Raw genomic sequence first — 16,537 nt, forward strand, 5'->3', positions numbered from 1 at the left:
TAGGGATTCCACTTCTGATTTTGACATAGAAGCAGAATCTAGCAGTGAAGAATTTGACTTTGAAGAGGAGAAAGAAAAAAAGCCTACCAAGAGTAAGAAGAAGGGCAAAGGTAAGAAAACATCCGAAATCACCAAGAAGAATGAGTTCAAACCCTTTGGTTTTTGCCCGCTCAAGGAATGCAACATAGTGTGGAGACACAACCACACCTAGCATGTAGTCACTTAAATCCCAAGTTGTTGGAGTGTACGGCATTCAAATTGCAACTTGAATGTGCATTGGGAGCAGCAAATCCAACATAGGAGAAAAACAAGCAAGTTGTGAGAGAGGATCTGCAACCAAGTGGAGTGAAGAATCCAGACAGTTGCCTTGGAATTCAAAAACGGAAGCAACCAAAAGCTTATCTTGGCAAGTAGGAGAGCCAAGTACCAGATAGTAACCTTGAAAAAGATCACAAGAAGAATTCGAAAGGTCATCTCAGACAGAGACAAAGTAATACCTAGGATGTTAATCCTAGAGGAAGTAGAAGCCAATAGACTGTTGCTAAGCTCGTAGGAGCGGAAGGGAGGGCCAAGCACTTCGGTTGTTCCGGACTCATCCAAAGGATCAATCGGATGGGGATATATAAATATTATTGTGCCATTAAGTGACCTCTTAAATCTTCTCCCGGCTTTCAAGGATCACCTCTTGAAGATGATTCAGTCGGAGCGTCCTGTATTACCAAAATCAGAAGTAGTGGCTATGACAGTCCATGCTCTAAAGGCAATAGTACAAGAATCTAGCAAGAGTCTGTGCTAGCAAGCCCCTTGTTTGATCTGACCATTCCGGTTATTCCTGTTTGGTACAAGGACTAGATCATCTAGAATGTCCTGCTCGACAATGGATCGGGTGTCAATATTGTCACATTGGCCACTTGTCAAGAATTGGGATTGATGGATTTGGAACCAGCTCCCTTCTTGGTAAGTATGACCAATTAGCAACGGGTAAGACCTCTGGGTATCATTCACTTTGTACTTTTGGAAATTGCCACAATTTAATTTTTGGTTTCCTTAGTTGTGTTGAATATGGAGTATGTTGGTTTGGTGTATGGATTCCATTTCCCGAGCACATCTTTGAGTTCTCTTCCTTTGCAACATTCTTTTGTTTTTTTGTTATTTTGTCATTTTGTTTCTTTTCTCTTTTGTCTTGTGTTCAACAATTTATTTCAACACTTGTTTATGCTTCCATTGCTACACTTTTGACACATATCCCATCATTCCTTGTAGGTTTCTTAGGAAGCTCAAAAATAAATTCCATTGCAATGCTCTGCCAAGGCCTATCTAGAATAGGCAAGGGCTGCAACAAGCTTGGCATCTTTTGCCTATCGTGCTTTACCTTTGGACATATGATGCATGTCGTGACAAGCTGCTTCATATCATGCCTCAAAGCTGGCCAATAAAATAAATGCTGCATTGCTTGACTATGGCATCAATACCTGTGTGTCCTGCATACGAAGGAGCATAGCTTTCAGTGATAACTCTATGCCTCAACTGCTTTGTGACACATAGTTATCCATGTATCATCAGAAATTCATCTCTAAGCACAAAGTGCTCATGCCTTTGGCCATGGCAAAGCTGATCATATACATTGGTAAAATTTGAATCAGCAGCTTGCCGTTCCTTCATGGCATCCAACTTAGTGTGATAAACCATGGTGACGGTTGAAATTTGTGGCTTACATGAGAACAACCCTAATGTTGTTTCCACATGCATCACACTGAACCACAAATGACTTGCTTAGATCGGGCAATACAAGTACAGGATGTAAAGTCATTTTTTTCCTTTTCTAATATTGAAATTTCCACTAATGTCCATCTAAACGACATATTTTTATTTTGCAAAGTATGCAATGGATATGCAATTTCAGCAAATCCATGTATATGCTTTCTGTAGTAAGAACATATACCCAAGAAGCTGTGAATCTCATGTACATTCTTCAAAGATGGCCATGAACGTATTGCCTCAACTTTAATAGGGTCCATACGAATAGCATTAGCCGATACAATATGGCCCAAAAAATGGATTTCATATTAAAAAAATTCACTTTTCTTGTCATTAATAACCAATCTATGTTTACTTTCGTTGAATACTATGTCCAAGTGCTTTCTATGCTTTGCCTCATTCTTCGAATAGACAATCATGTCATCAAAGAAAGTACCCACAAATGCCGTATGTGACCTAATGATTCAATTCATCATCTGATGAAAAGTGGTAGGAGTATTCGTAAGTCCAAAAGGTATGACAAGAGACGCATATAAACCAAAAGATGTCCAGAAAGCTATTTGAGGCACATTCTCCGGTCTTATGCATATTTGACGATACCCACTTTTCAAATCTATATGGTTGAATGTGGTTGCACCACACATTGAGGTGAGGTATCACTTCATACGTGGGGTTGTGCAGGACAAGTCTGTTGACCTTGTCAAGATCTCCACTGACGAAAATCTTGTAGATCTACTCACAAAAAGCCTCACTACTAAGCGCTTTGCCTTTCTTAGAAGATTGATGGGTGTTGGATGAGATGACGTTTTTCCTCATCCTGTTGTATATGTGTACATTGTACTATCTTTTATTTTTCTTTTCCCTCCTCAGTGGGGCAGATTCGCCTTTAAGTGGGAGGTTGTTAGAGGTAAAGGCGCCTCTGTCTAGCCGCCCGTGTATTACTACACTGACACTTGTTACTTGTTTAGCAGCTTTGCCGGTTGGGGTGAGAAGTTTTTTTTACAGTGACCACAGTCGAGATCCTTGACTCTCAGACTGGTTTAGTGATTGCTCACGGTGAGGCACAACCTAATGGCCTATACCACATGACACTTTCTAATTGAGCTGATAGTCGAGGGCTCTGTGCTCCATAGCTTTTAGGCATTAGCCACATCTCGGGAGCCTACGAACAATGAGCGTCTTTGGCATTTTTGCTTAGGGCATCTTGGTTATGACTCTCTTTATGAGTTGTCATGCCGTGTGCTGGTTGAGGACCTTCCATGCCCGAAGCTAGCTTGAGATGTCTATAAAGCATGTCAGCTCGGGAAGCAACACCGTACCCTATTTCCTCAGCAGTCCACACATCCTGTTGAGGCATCCCTTAGATTTATTCATGTTGGTCTTCATGGGTCGACATCTATTGTTGCCTTGAATGGCGCTATATTTCTTTTTGATAGTGGATAATCATTCTAGATACATGTGGGTGTACTTCCTCAAGCATAAGTTGGATGCTTTCATATATTTTTCTGCTTGGGTGCTCCTGGTTCATAACCAGACTGGATGTCGTGTTGGTTGCATGAGGAGTGATAGCGGTGGTGAGTTTATCTCCCACGAGTTTTTTGAGTTTCTACAGTAGTATGTCATCTCTCGTCAGCTCACCTCTACCAACTTCCCTCTCAGAATGGAGTTGTAGAACATAGGAATCAGATAGTCATGGAAATGACATGCTCACAGCAGAGCTCCCTTAGTGCCTTTGGGTCGAGGCTGTTAACACTTTGGTGTATATCCTCCATCTGTGCTCGACTGCGGCTCTTCCTCAAAAGACCCCATATGAGGCATTCTTTGGCTCTCGGCCTGTCATTTCCCACTTCAAAGTCTTTAGGTGTCGTGTCTACACACACACACACCCCTGATGATAAGATAGGAAAGCTCACTCTCCGAGCTGATTTCCTTATCGTTGTTGGATATTCCTCTGAAGCGAAACCATGTCGTTTGTTCGATCCTTGGACAAATAAGGTGATTATTGAGAGGGATGTTGTATTTGACGAGAGGGATATCATGCAGTCCTGTGTATCGGATTCCGATTTGACTACTCCTTCCACATCATTGGAGATCGTGGCTACTAAGCTTGGTCTACTTCCCGCTCTTGACATTTCTACAGATTTTTCAGTTCCCAAGCTCCCTCCGCGAGACCCGTTACCTCGCTGGTACCAGCAGACCATGCAGGATTTGGGAATCCTACCATTAGATTCCACTCTGGAGGGACTTAGAAGATTTTTCGGCTTGCTCCTTAGACATCATTTGCATCGCTGTTTATAGTTGATTACATCGCGCATTGTGAGTCGGATACATGACATGAGACTCTTGAATACCCTCAATGGAGAGATGCCATGGAAAAGGAGCTACAGAGTATTGATCGAAATGAGACTTGGACATTGGTGAATCATCCAAGCCACAAGAAAGTTATCAGGACAAAGTGGATTTTTAGGATCAAGCTAAAAGCTGATGGGAATTTAGACAAGTATAAGGCTCGCCTTGTAGTGCAAGGGTTTCGACAAAAGCATGGCATTGATTATGAAGAGACTTTTGCCCCTACTGCGCGGTTGATATATTTTCAGTTACTTCTCGTGCTAGTTGCTCACCACGGTTCGCCGATATATCAGATGGATGCCAAGAGTGCCTTTATCAATGGTTATTTGGAGGAGGAAGTCTATGTGGAGCAGCCACTAGATTTTCCTTTAGGGAACTTGAGGGATAAGGTATTCTGCTTGCAAAAAGCTCTTTATGGGCTAAATTAAGCACGTGGTCTTGGTTCCATAGGATGGGCGAGTTTTGTTAGACTCACGGATACCTTTCTAACCCTTATGACTCGAACTTATATGTTCGATCTACTGCAAAGAGGGTCAGCTATATCCTGCTGTACGTTGAGAATCTACTTATCACAGGCTTAAATTTTGTTGCCATAGTAGAAATTAAGGCCAAGCTTAGTGTTACCTTTGAGATGACAGACCGTGGTTTGTTGTTTTTTTTCTTGGGGATGGAGGTAGTTTGATCTGGGGGCTATATTTTTGTGTCACAGTAGAAGTATACATTTCAGCTCATTGAACAACACACTTCGGATCAAACATGGCCAGTGGCTATGTCTCTTGATTCTATTGTTCACTTGTCGAAGGATACCCTAAGTCAACCCTTTTACGCACATACCTATCGCTTTGTTATAGGAAAATTTCTTTGTTTAATTTACACTAGGCCAGATTTAGCTTACTCAGTTAGCATACTTAGTCAGTATTTCACAGCACCTAGGATGTCACATTGGATTGCATGTCTTCGTGTATTGCGTTATTTATGGTGTACTTATTCTTATGGTCTGACATATGGTTCTGGTTTATGTTTGCAGGGGTATATTGATTTTGATTGGGTAGGAGATCCTAACACCCGACATTCCCATGGCGGTTACCTCTTTACCTTGGGCATGGCTTCCATTTCTTAGTCTAGCCGCAAATAGGAGACGCTGGCAGCTTCCATGGCTGAGGTTGAGTATAGGGCTCTCTTCGATGCTACCATCAAGGCCATCTACTTGAGGAGTTTATTGGGGGTACTTCATTTTCCTTGCGATTCTTCCACCATTGTCTATTGCGATAACCAGAATGCTATTGCCCTTGTGGGCAATCCGATCATCACATCACGGATACGGTATGTGGAAGTCCACTTCGGGAGTCCACTTCTACTTTTTTAGAGAGCAGGTTGAGCTAGGCACTAGCTGTCTAGAGTTTTTGTCTTTATCAGATAATTTTGCAGATATCTTGACCAAAGCGGTCAACCGGTCGGTTCTTTAGTACTTGCTACCCAGGATCAGCTTGGGTACACCCTCCTCTACTTCTTCAGACTGACGAGGAGGGGGTGCTTCTCTCTTGCTTTCCCTTCTAGTTTGAGAGGGGGCGGCATCTTCTCTTGCTAGTGACATTGTAACTTCATACTCACTGTCAAGATGATATGATTGTAAAAGGGCGCTTGGGCAAGTGAACAATTTCCCTGTGAGGGCACTGTTCAAGTGGCACTGTTGCATAACTTTTTGTGTGAGCATGACATTTTGCATCTTCCTTTGCATTACCCCATACATTGGTATTTAGTTCATGTAAACATGCATCTGTGCGCTTTTATCCTTTTCGGTCTTTTGGAGTGGTCAACTTTGGATCCACCATATTTGTGGGATTGCACATGGTAGTCTCCAAGGCAGTTTTTCCCTAGCTAGCTTGCTTGCTTTGCTTACCTTGCTTGCTTCACATATTTGCTATACCCACACCTTTGTCATTTTCCTTCTTCGCCGATACCTAGTAATGGTAGGGACAGTATGCTTGTTTTGTGAAGGTCTTGGGTTTGACCATCCCTTATCACTCTCTCGTATTGGGGCACGGATACTCAATAGGACAAAAATTGATTTGCAGCCCTCATTTAATGCTAAATCTATCAAATCTCAAAGGCCCAAAAAAAAAGTCTATAGCTGATTCCATCCGCCTTTGTAGGGCTTGGTAGGCCACTGGGTAGCTGACAAGCACCCTTTGTCCAATGCCCTGTCCTCTCTAGGGTGGTCACTTGGGTTCCCTTGGTAAGATAACCATCGCGTCTGTAGTTTTTGTAGGCCATTGGGCAGTCGACACGCACCCTTTGTCTCGATGCTCTGGCTGCTTTGGGGTGGGACGCCTTGGGGTAAAATATAACAAAAAAGGGCTTGGCTGGCCTTCCTTCTCGTGGCACCGTTGTTGGGCGTGAGAGGGGGTGTTGAGCTAAAAATGCATTAGCTTTACTAAAATAGCCCCCAAACATGCTTAATTAATGAAGAAACCTTGTTTATTTAAAAGAAATGCGTTCCCGGAGAGTGTCTGTGTCCCATAAGCACAAACCCACTTGGGAGGGCCCAAACTTTCTATAAATAAGTATGCTGCCCTCCATTCAGCCCTTAATCTCGTTTTTGCAGGTTTTAGGTGTTTTTAGCTTGCTGCCCACACCCCTTTTGTGGAGGACATCGTAGTCTCAGTTGTCCCTTGCTGTCATCTACAGGCTGGTGCTTGTTTCCAGCCCTCCACCTCTCGTTTGCTGCTGTTTCCAGCTTGGCAACTGCTGTTGACAACCTGCACAGCTGTCGTATAGCCTGCCACATCAGCATACTACTGCGTTTGTAGGCCCTAGCTGCCGCCAGCACAGTTTTCTCTCTCTTGTTTGCTGTCACCATCATTTTCTCTCTCCTCCCAACTGCATTTGACAGTTTTCTCTCTTAGTCTATCACAGCAGATTTTCTCTCCACTGCGTGCGTTTGCTGTTTTCTCTCTCCTGCAGCTTGCGTTTTTAGTATGTCTCTCTCTTGCACTGTCTTCTGCATGAGATCCAGCCTTCCTTGGCTGTGTTTGTTGGTGTTCGACATTCGGAGGCTGCCTTGCTACGATTCGGGATCCATTCGGAGCATGACATACTCTCCAGCTCATTACCCTTGCCCTGATCCTTGAGATACAAGAGTTAAAGGTTTAGTATTCATTCATAGCATAGTGTGTTTGCTGCATGAGCATTGTATATTCAGCAGCCATATCACTTTATTTATTTTCTGTGTTCGTTGTCTCTTAGTTACCATAACCCTAACCGTCTTCTTTTATTAGTCTGTGCTTTGTCATACGGTTTTTGTTTGTGTTTTTGTGTTAGGGTATTTCTTTACAAAGACATCTCAGTATAATTTCTTAGCTGAGTGCAAAAAACAACACTAGCACAAAGCTTTGGCTTGCAATCAGGTGCCTTGGGCCCACAAAATCAAAGGATTGAGTGGTATCCCGACAATGGAACTATGAAACCGCCTTCCTTCTTGGATAGGGTGGTAACATCCGATCAAGCAGTTAATTACAGCAATCAATAAATAAGCATAAATTGAAATGAACACTTCACCTTGTTGACCCCAACAAGATTTCCTTTTTAGCTTGTAAACCCAACGTGTGCCAATGGCCTTTTTTGCTAGAATGCAAGTCAACTAGATTCCAGGTGTTATTCTGCTCAATGGAGCGCAGGCAATGTACACCAAAAGAATGCAAGCACATGTTAAACAAGTAGTGGTGACAGCCATCATCGAGTCTTCTCGTTTCAGGTTTCTTGCAAACCCTAATCACTATGCATTAAGGAAGAGATGAAGGAAAAGGGAAGACAGCTGCGGTCTTCCACAAAAATGTGTAATGAGAAATCATTCTAATCCTTTCATCCAATTGACAGGAAAAGATTATTGACCTAGAGAGGAGATCCCAACACAAATTCAAGCTCGTCCTATTTTCCATTAGAAATCAGGAGATGCCAAATGTATTAGGAAGTGATTTTATGCAGGAAATGTCTATTGTTCAGCTATTGACGGATCTATCTCCTGTCCTCTCCTGTCCCCAATGTGTCAAATCACTAGGAGCATGAGCCTACTATTGTGCATGTTTTACAGCACATGGATGATGACCCTTTACTCAATATGGACTGCAATGAATGTGTGCAACCTTTTACTCGAAGTAATCAGAGTGGTATGGACCTTGTATGTCAGAAGTGGTTGGCTAATCTATAATATATCAGCCATACTTATTTGATATACTGCTCGGTACATACCCCCGAATAGTTCCCGGCTTTTGTAAAGTTCACAACGATAAAGCTGTTACCTACTTATCCCTTGAGTAAAGCAAGCTTTTGCATTACCTTTCACATTTAACCTTTGCCCTTTGATATGAGTAGGGTTTTATAATTGTTAACTTCATACTTCATGGTGGGTTTTCATCCCTTTTGGGGTTTCCCACTGAGAAAGATAGAGTATTAGGCAAAAAAAGAAGTTTGTTAAAGGGGGCGGGGGGGCATACGGATAAAGTGACTTTGCATGAGTTTCAATTAATGCTAGCATAATATTGATGCCATTTGACTTTTGATTTTTGACCTGTAGTGGAAATCTGTTGAAAGGCTCGGAGCAAAGGTTGTTCTAATAGGAGATTCGTATGATGAAACTCAAGCTTATGCAAAGCAAAGGAGTCTTGATGAAGGTCGAGTCTTTGTTCCACCCTTTGATCATCCTGATGTAATAGCTGGGCAAGGAACAATTGGGATGGAGATTATCCGGCAATTTTCAAGGCCATTACATGCTGTGTTTGTTCCAGTCGGAGGAGGTGGCCTCATTGCAGGCATAGCAACATTCATGAAACAAGTGCGACCAGAGGTAACTACATTTCCCATTTTTTGAGGTTTAGCTCAAGTAGTTTAAAAAAGATTTGATAATTAGCATTTCTAGCCTTCAAGTGCACTAGCTTTTGCTTCAAGGTTTTCCTTCTATTACTTGCTGACTTCAGCTGCCATGTAGGCTTATATTCAGAAGTGACCAGCTCTAAGAAATGTTTATGAACTGTGTGTGTGACTGCATAGTTACTAGCTATAAGAAATGTATACTTTTGTGAATTGCTTATGAACTATGTATGTGACTCTGCATTTACAGCAAAATAAAATTTTCAATGGATTGTTTGTGAATTGGGTGCATGACTGCATAAAGTTAAATCTGATGCTTTTAATGGAGCTTTGGGTTAAACGTATGTAAATGCCGGATTTTTCAATGCACAATACTGGGCTTTTGATAGATATTTTTGAAATGGAAGTTCTTAACTGCTTTCTAACAAGCAGAGGCTCCCAACCTACAGCACAAGTGCCCAAGTCGGGCTTACATTCAGAAGCAACCAGCTCTAAGAAATGTTTATGAACTGTGTGTGTGACTGCATAGTGACTAGCTATAAGAAATGTATACTTTTGTGAATTGCTCATGAACTATGTATGTGACTGTGCATTTACATTTGTTCTTCAAAATTGACTAGCAAAATAAAAATCTCCATGGATTGTTTGTGAACTGGGTGCGTGACTGCATGAAGTTAAATCTGATGCTTTTAACTGAGCTATGGGCTGAATGTATGTAAATGCTGTATTTGTGATGCACAATACTGGGCTTTTGATAGATGTTTTTGAAATGGAAGTTCTTAACTGCTTGCCAGCAAGCAGAGGCTGCCGACCTACAGCACAAGTGCCCAGGTCGGGCAGCATGCAAGGAAGGAACAGTTGGCATGCAGGCACAGAACATTTCTCTCTGAATATAATTCTGTGAAGCACGTATAGAACTACAGTGAAGGGGTACAACTTAATTGACATAAGTCAGGAAGACGAGCAAACATCCTTGCAATCCTGACACGTATGTCAAATCTGGTCGGGAAAAGAATGACAAGTAATAGCCTTGAAAAATTTGACATCGTTTTTTGGGGGAGTCAATTGTCTAAGTCAAATGTTGTAAGCAATGATTAGGTGTGGTAGACAGAAAGTTGTACTGCAGAAGTGAAACAGCAGGCTTTTATTGTTTTGTCTGTTGTAATAAGACAAAAAGAGAAATAATAGATTCAAAATGCTCATAAGCTACTAATGACAAACAAGCAAGGCTTAGAAAACCAGTGTTTGAGTAAGACGGCTATCAAAAGGGCAAGTAAACCTATCACCAAAAGACAAAGGTCTCAGTAATAGCACTGCGCTAGGTTAAGTATGGATTTATTAAAACTATAAATGAGGTGGTGACTTCTGTTTTCTTTGACAGTAGCAAGTTGCTAGACCAATGGTTTACTCAAGTTGAAACAAAGATAAGAGTTATCGTCATAGAATGTTGTATAGAGGCTTTAACAATTTAACTTATATAAGATGATGGAGATTTGCTAATCAGAAGCTTTCATGCCTTCGGGGAAATTACAGTGGTTGTGAGATACAAGGCAGAGATTGTGATAAAAGTGGGCTTTTCAACAAGAAAAAAGGCAAAGCTTGGGCATAATTGAAGCACCACAACTCCTTAAGAGGGGTTCTCAGTTTTTTGTTGGGTGCATTTAATTGGATCCTTTGCTATTTGCATTATATCTTAGACAATGTGGTTTGGGATGTGGTTGTCAAGTGGGAAAGTGTGTAGAATCTAGCAAGAAACACAGCTTCACAAGATCATGTTAATCAAGAATGTGCCTAGTTAGGTTATGGACTCTATAATTGAAGATTGCAGATAATTTCAGAAGATAGACATTTCACCCTAGAATGTCTCACTGAGTGAAATGTTCTAGGGATAACTTGACAAGTGGATGTGTAATGAAACACCAACTTTGAAAATTTTTGTAGGTGTACACTCAAAGGATAACAAAGTTTAAATCAAGTGGTACAAATGGCATTTTGGCCACCCCTAGAATGTGACATGGGTTTCAAGGCTACCAAAACTCTTTTCATGGATACCATGAAACTCAAGAAAAGATATTAGATGGAAACAAAATAAAAAAATTGAAAGGTTATTTGCTTCACGAAAACAGGAAGCCTAACTCTCATCTTACATTTTTGGATTACAATTACTAGGGATTGTTGCACTCTCATTTCACATTTTTGGATTAAGGTCAATTAGTAGGGATTGTTACATTACACTCTCAATAATATAAGATGGTTGAATTGCATTTTCAAGGACAAATGTCAAATAAGGGTTTAGGTGAGGCAATTGAGCTAAAACATGCTTTACAACTAATGAGCATTTTTAAACAGCCCCAAAATCTGCTTAATTAATAAAAAATGCAAATTTGATGCATGGTTCGAGAGAGTTTCAATGGTCCCCCAAACCCTAATTTTTTAGGGCACCCTTCAACATCTATAAATAGATAGGCTGCCCACCATTCAGCGTCATCCTTTTGTGTAGGTTTCTTACTCTACCGTGTAGATTTCAGCCATCAGCCACCTACCTTTTGTTGTCCAGCCATCATGATTGCAGCCCATCACTATCCAGCCTAGGCGGCTTGTTTTCAGCTATTACCTTGCTGTTTGGAGGTCTCCATCTATTGCATTATCATAGCACCTGATCAACTTGCATTTTTAGCATCTAGTGCTAGGCGACAGGCTGTTGTAATCTCTCCCACCCAGGCGACTACTGCAATATGTGTGTTTTTGCTGCCCATTAGACCATCTACATCAGCAAACACCTCTCCTGTTGTCGCCTCAGTTCCTTGACACTTTGCTTATCAGCGTTTGGTATTTCTCGCACTCCAATACTCCAATCCTTCATCATTTTGGATGCTTGTTCATCAAGCAAATACTCTTCTTGAATGTCATGGATCCAATCCTTATGTACGATTGAAATGGTAGAGATAGAACATGCCCATATTCTTGATAAGGCATCTGCCACCACATTGTCTTTTCCAGCCATATAAGATATCTCAAAGTCATATCCTTGAAGAGTAGCTAATCATCTTCGTTGCTTGGGAGACAAATTTGGTTGTGAAAGGAAGTATTTCAGCACACAATAACCGCTTTTGACCTTTAAATGGTTGCCATAGATGTAATGATGTCACTTTTTAATAGCATGCAATATTGCCAATATCTCTTGCTTATAAATATGTAATTGACGCTCCTTATCATCAAGCTTTCAGCTTTTATAAGTTATGACTTCCATGGTCTTGATATAAAACAGTCCCAATTCCTCTTCCATTAGCATCCACACATATGATAAACTCCTTAGAGAAATCTAGGAATATAAGAATAAGTGCTGAAATTGAGAGAGATTTCAGCTAATTGAAACTTTGATCGGCGATAGAGTCCCAAAAGAAAGCCTATTTTTTGAGTCTATCCGTCAATGGAGCCACCACATGAGCATAATTCTTGATGAACCTCCTATAAAAGGATGATAATCTAAGGAATAGAGGTTGCATTCGTAGGAGTAGGCTATTCTCTTTAACACATTTTACCTTGTTGGGATCCACTCTAATGCTTTACTCTCCCATAACATGACCTAAGTATTCAACTTCATCTTGCATGAAAGAACACTTCATCATCTTGGCAAAGAGTGTGTGTCTTCGTAATGTGTCGAAGACCTCTTGTATATGCCTCAAATGCTTATCCTTGGATTTGCTATGGATAAGGATATCATCAAAGAAAACAAGGACTATTTTAAATAAGGAGGGTTGCAATATTTTATTCACGAGGGCTTAAAAAGTAGCGGGTGCATTGGAAAATCCAAATGGCATAACCAAGAAGTGGTATAACCCTTTTTAAGTCCTAAAAGCTATTTGGAACTCATCTCCTTCTTTCATTTGAATTTGATGATAACCCGATCGAAGATCTATTTTGGTGAAGACATTTGCATCTTTAAGCTCATCCAAAAGATCATCAATTCGGAGAATAGGATATCTATTCTTGACCGTTGACTTGTTCAAATTCCGATAATCAATACACATGTGAAATGATCCATCATTCTTCTTGATTAAGAGCACAGGAGAGGCAAACGGTGATTGACTTTGCTGAATTAAACCCATATGTAGTAATTCTTTGACTTGTTGCTCCACTTCTTTCCTTTTAAACTTGGACAAGCGATAGGGAGGTTTGTTAATGGGTTTTGTGTTGGGCAACAATTCAATAGGATAGTCAACCTCTCACTTTGGAGGTAAAGATGATGGTGGTTGAAATAAATCCTTGTATTCCTCCCAATAGCTCTTCCAATCTTGGATCCCTATTCTTTGTGAAAGAAGATGGCTGATTTGATGATTGCTTTTTATCTACTTTCGCAAGCAAAAGAGTGAAGATGCATGGCTTGACATTGATTCCTTTTCGCAATTTTTTCATGGAGATGAGTTCTATATGGTCGATGCCTTTCAATTCTATGTGTTGTCCTTGCCAATTAAATTCCAATAGCATTTGCTCCAAGTCTAAAGTGAATTTTCCAAGTGTTTTCAGCCAATAACAATGTCAATAGGCTCCATATCTAAAGTGATCAAGTCCACTTGTATTGTGCAAGAGGGCGATAGCTCAATTGAAATACATGGACACACTTTTTTACTAGACTCATATGCACCATTGGCAACTTGTATCTGCAAGGAAGAATCCATATGAATGGGTAGCAATTTCAGCCCATTCAAAGATTTGGTGTTGATGAAGCTATAAGTGTTACTCGTATCCACTAAAATATGTGCAACCTTGCCATTAATGAAACCTTTAAGTCTAAGTGTATTTTTCCCTTTGGCAACCGATCCATGCATCATGTGAAATGATACACAAGGAAGCATGAGAATCATGAGTGCCACCCGGATCAAATGGAAATTCTTCCATGGGATCATAGAATCCTTCATTAGTGGCATCCTCAACCATTGGGTATGCATCAATATGCAATAAATTTCCCTCTTGATCTTCTTATTCTTCAACTTCCACATCTTGAGTGATCACCATATTGATTTTCGAGTTCTTAGCTTTACACTTCAGCTTATGATCTTGTGACCACTTCTCCTCACATTTGAAGCATAATCCTTTTGCATGCTTTTCTCTAAGCTTATCGTGAGGAAAGAAGTTGCTGTTAGAACTGTTTTGGGACAGTTTAGGAGCATTTTCAGTTCTTGAAAAAGTGCCTTTTGTCTCTGCTACATTTCTGAAAGTTTGCCCTTGTTTTTGTGCATAATTTCCACCCTATTTAAAGGCATAAACAGTGGAAAAAGTTGGCACTTTGCTGTTATAACTGTTTTGACTGTTATAACCCCTGTTTTCTTGTTTAAAAGAGTCTCTTGATTGATTGAAAACTTGCCCATATTTTGTAGGTTGATTGGAAATATTATTGCCCATACTCCTTTGTTGGAAATTTCCTGCATCTCTCTTGTACTTCAAAAAGTATCTTTCAGCTAATTGTATGGCCTTATGTATTGTTTTTGGTTGTTGAGCTCCTACCTCCAATGATAGGGCAGGGTCAAGACCAAAAATGTATTTATTCAGCTTAGCAAAATCTGAAATGCGTATAACATACATGGAGAGATTCAAGTAGATGTTGGAATAGTCTCTAGTTGACATTCCTCTTTGAGCACATGCATACCATCTTCTTTGGAGCCTTTCTTTTCCAAAGGAGAAACAAAAACATCAATCATTGCTTGCTTGAACTCCTCCCAAGCGAGAAAGTTTTACCCAATCTTGTGCATGTAACGCCGACAAGCATAGGCGTAACCTTTAAGATGAAAAGCCACAAAATAAATCTTGGCTTCTTCACTTCTAGGATAAAGGGTGAAGTACAATTCAAGCTTATTAATCCACTCCTCCCATTCTGAAGGTGAAGCATTATCCCCTTTGAAATTAGTGATATTGATATTTTTCTTATATTTTTTTTCATTGTAAGATGGCTGCCCATAAGAATGTTGCCTCAATGAATCTTTGTTCCATGAGTTTTGCTTAAAAGTAGGTGGCCCAAAACCACGAGATGAGGGTTGACCATTTGAAACATGCTCTTTGTTTGAGATGTCATGGGCTGATCTTTGCTCATCATGAAACGAGCCTTCCTTCCGTGGATGGGTGATAAATCCCTGACTACAACTTAATTACAGCAGCAAATAATAAATGCAAATTTGAAAAAACAAATCTACCTATTGATCTTGGACAATGCACATCCGATTGGCCCCAAAATCGACGCCCCTTTCGGTATTTCTTTAGCTTTATTGAAGAAGAAGTTGATTTACAATGGGATTCTCCCGATCCCCTTCGCAACCAGCAAGTCTTCAATCTGACTGTCCCGAAGCTGTTGAAACCAGCCTTCTTTGCGTGGATGGCTAGTAAATCCCTACCGATCTTGGACAATGCACACCTAATTGGTCCCAAAATTGGCGCCCCTTTTGGTATTTCTTTAGCTTTATTGAAGAAGAAGTTGATTTACAATGAGATTCTCCCGATCCCCTTTGCAATCCAAACTCCCCTTGTTGTCTAGAGTGACCAGCAAGTCTTCAATCTGTTTTGCCCCTTGATTCGGGCACTTAATTGGCTCTCATCCACTTCATAGAGGATGGAAATGCCCCAATTCAATGGCATGCTTCTCAAGGTTGCTGCTAAACCCTAATTTTTGCTGTAAATTAGGATTTACAGCAGAGAAATTTGCAATTTCTTAGCCTTCAAGGGTCCAAATGTTGAGATCTTCGGAGCAAGGCTTTGAAATGGTTGGGAGATGAGAGAGAAAGCTGCAGAAAGAGAGAATTTAGAGTTTTGTCACAAAAAATGACTAAAAATCAGTCAAATGTAGCTGTTGCCCTGCCACAACAGCATTAAATGCTGTTGCCTATAGTTGAGACATCCAAATTAGTTGTCATCTTGTACCTAGATGAAATCGCCCAGTTGTGAAGGGTTGGAATTTGCAATCGCCTCCTCAAAACTCACTCGTGGCTGGCTGCAATGGCTGAAAATAGGCTGGCCATGGCTGCTCACAACTCTCCCACATTTGCTATAGGAAGAATGATCTCGCTCTTCCTCTTTTTTAGCCTTTTACTAACCTCTATGGGAAAGTTTGCCTAGTGGCAGCCTTCCCAAATGGTTTTCCAATATTATCCATAATTAAATATTAAATTTCAGCCTTCAATTATTGAAAATTAATCTAATACTTATTTCGGTGCCGAGAAAAATAATCTGATTGGCCAATAATTAAATTGGCTAGGCATCTTTCACTCCTAAGTCTCTCTGTGCCATCTTTGACCATTTGATCGACGTTAGGTACCATTAAATACCACATCTCTAGTGTCACCAATTGACGCTTATGGTTAAATGAATGACCTAGGCCAACAATTGACACCAGATATCTCCAAGTACTTGTGCAGCATAACTTATAACAACTTTTGCCTTTGACATCCTGTGATTTTCTCGGGTTCCGGGCTTGCAAATTTACTTTAACTCTAGTTGCACCTCACATGTGCAACATTTACTTAATCATGTGATTAAAAATTAATCCACATGTTAAGTGAGGTTTCAAAAATACATA

The 16,537-nt window shown here is 40.5% G+C and overlaps 1 protein-coding gene across 2 annotated transcripts in view; it reads left to right on the top strand.

Moving 5' to 3' along the window:
* The window catches only part of LOC148024924 (threonine dehydratase 1 biosynthetic, chloroplastic-like), a 66,266-nt gene that overhangs the window by 18,889 nt on the left and 30,840 nt on the right, over positions 1 to 16,537 (top strand). For both annotated transcript variants that reach the window (XR_015693375.1, XM_087694601.1), the window contains exon 3: positions 8,681 to 8,950. Coding sequence is in view for 1 of the 2 variants with exons in the window: in XM_087694601.1 (XP_087550727.1) it covers positions 8,681 to 8,950 (270 nt within the window). In the remaining variant the exon portion in view is untranslated. The remainder of the gene's footprint in view (positions 1 to 8,680; positions 8,951 to 16,537) is intronic.

Source organism: Lygodium microphyllum, chromosome 15 (genome assembly GCF_053477565.2).
Source record: "Lygodium microphyllum isolate KBCC chromosome 15, Lygodium_microphyllum_v1.1.10, whole genome shotgun sequence".
In the NCBI taxonomy this organism is placed as follows: domain Eukaryota; kingdom Viridiplantae; phylum Streptophyta; class Polypodiopsida; order Schizaeales; family Lygodiaceae; genus Lygodium; species Lygodium microphyllum.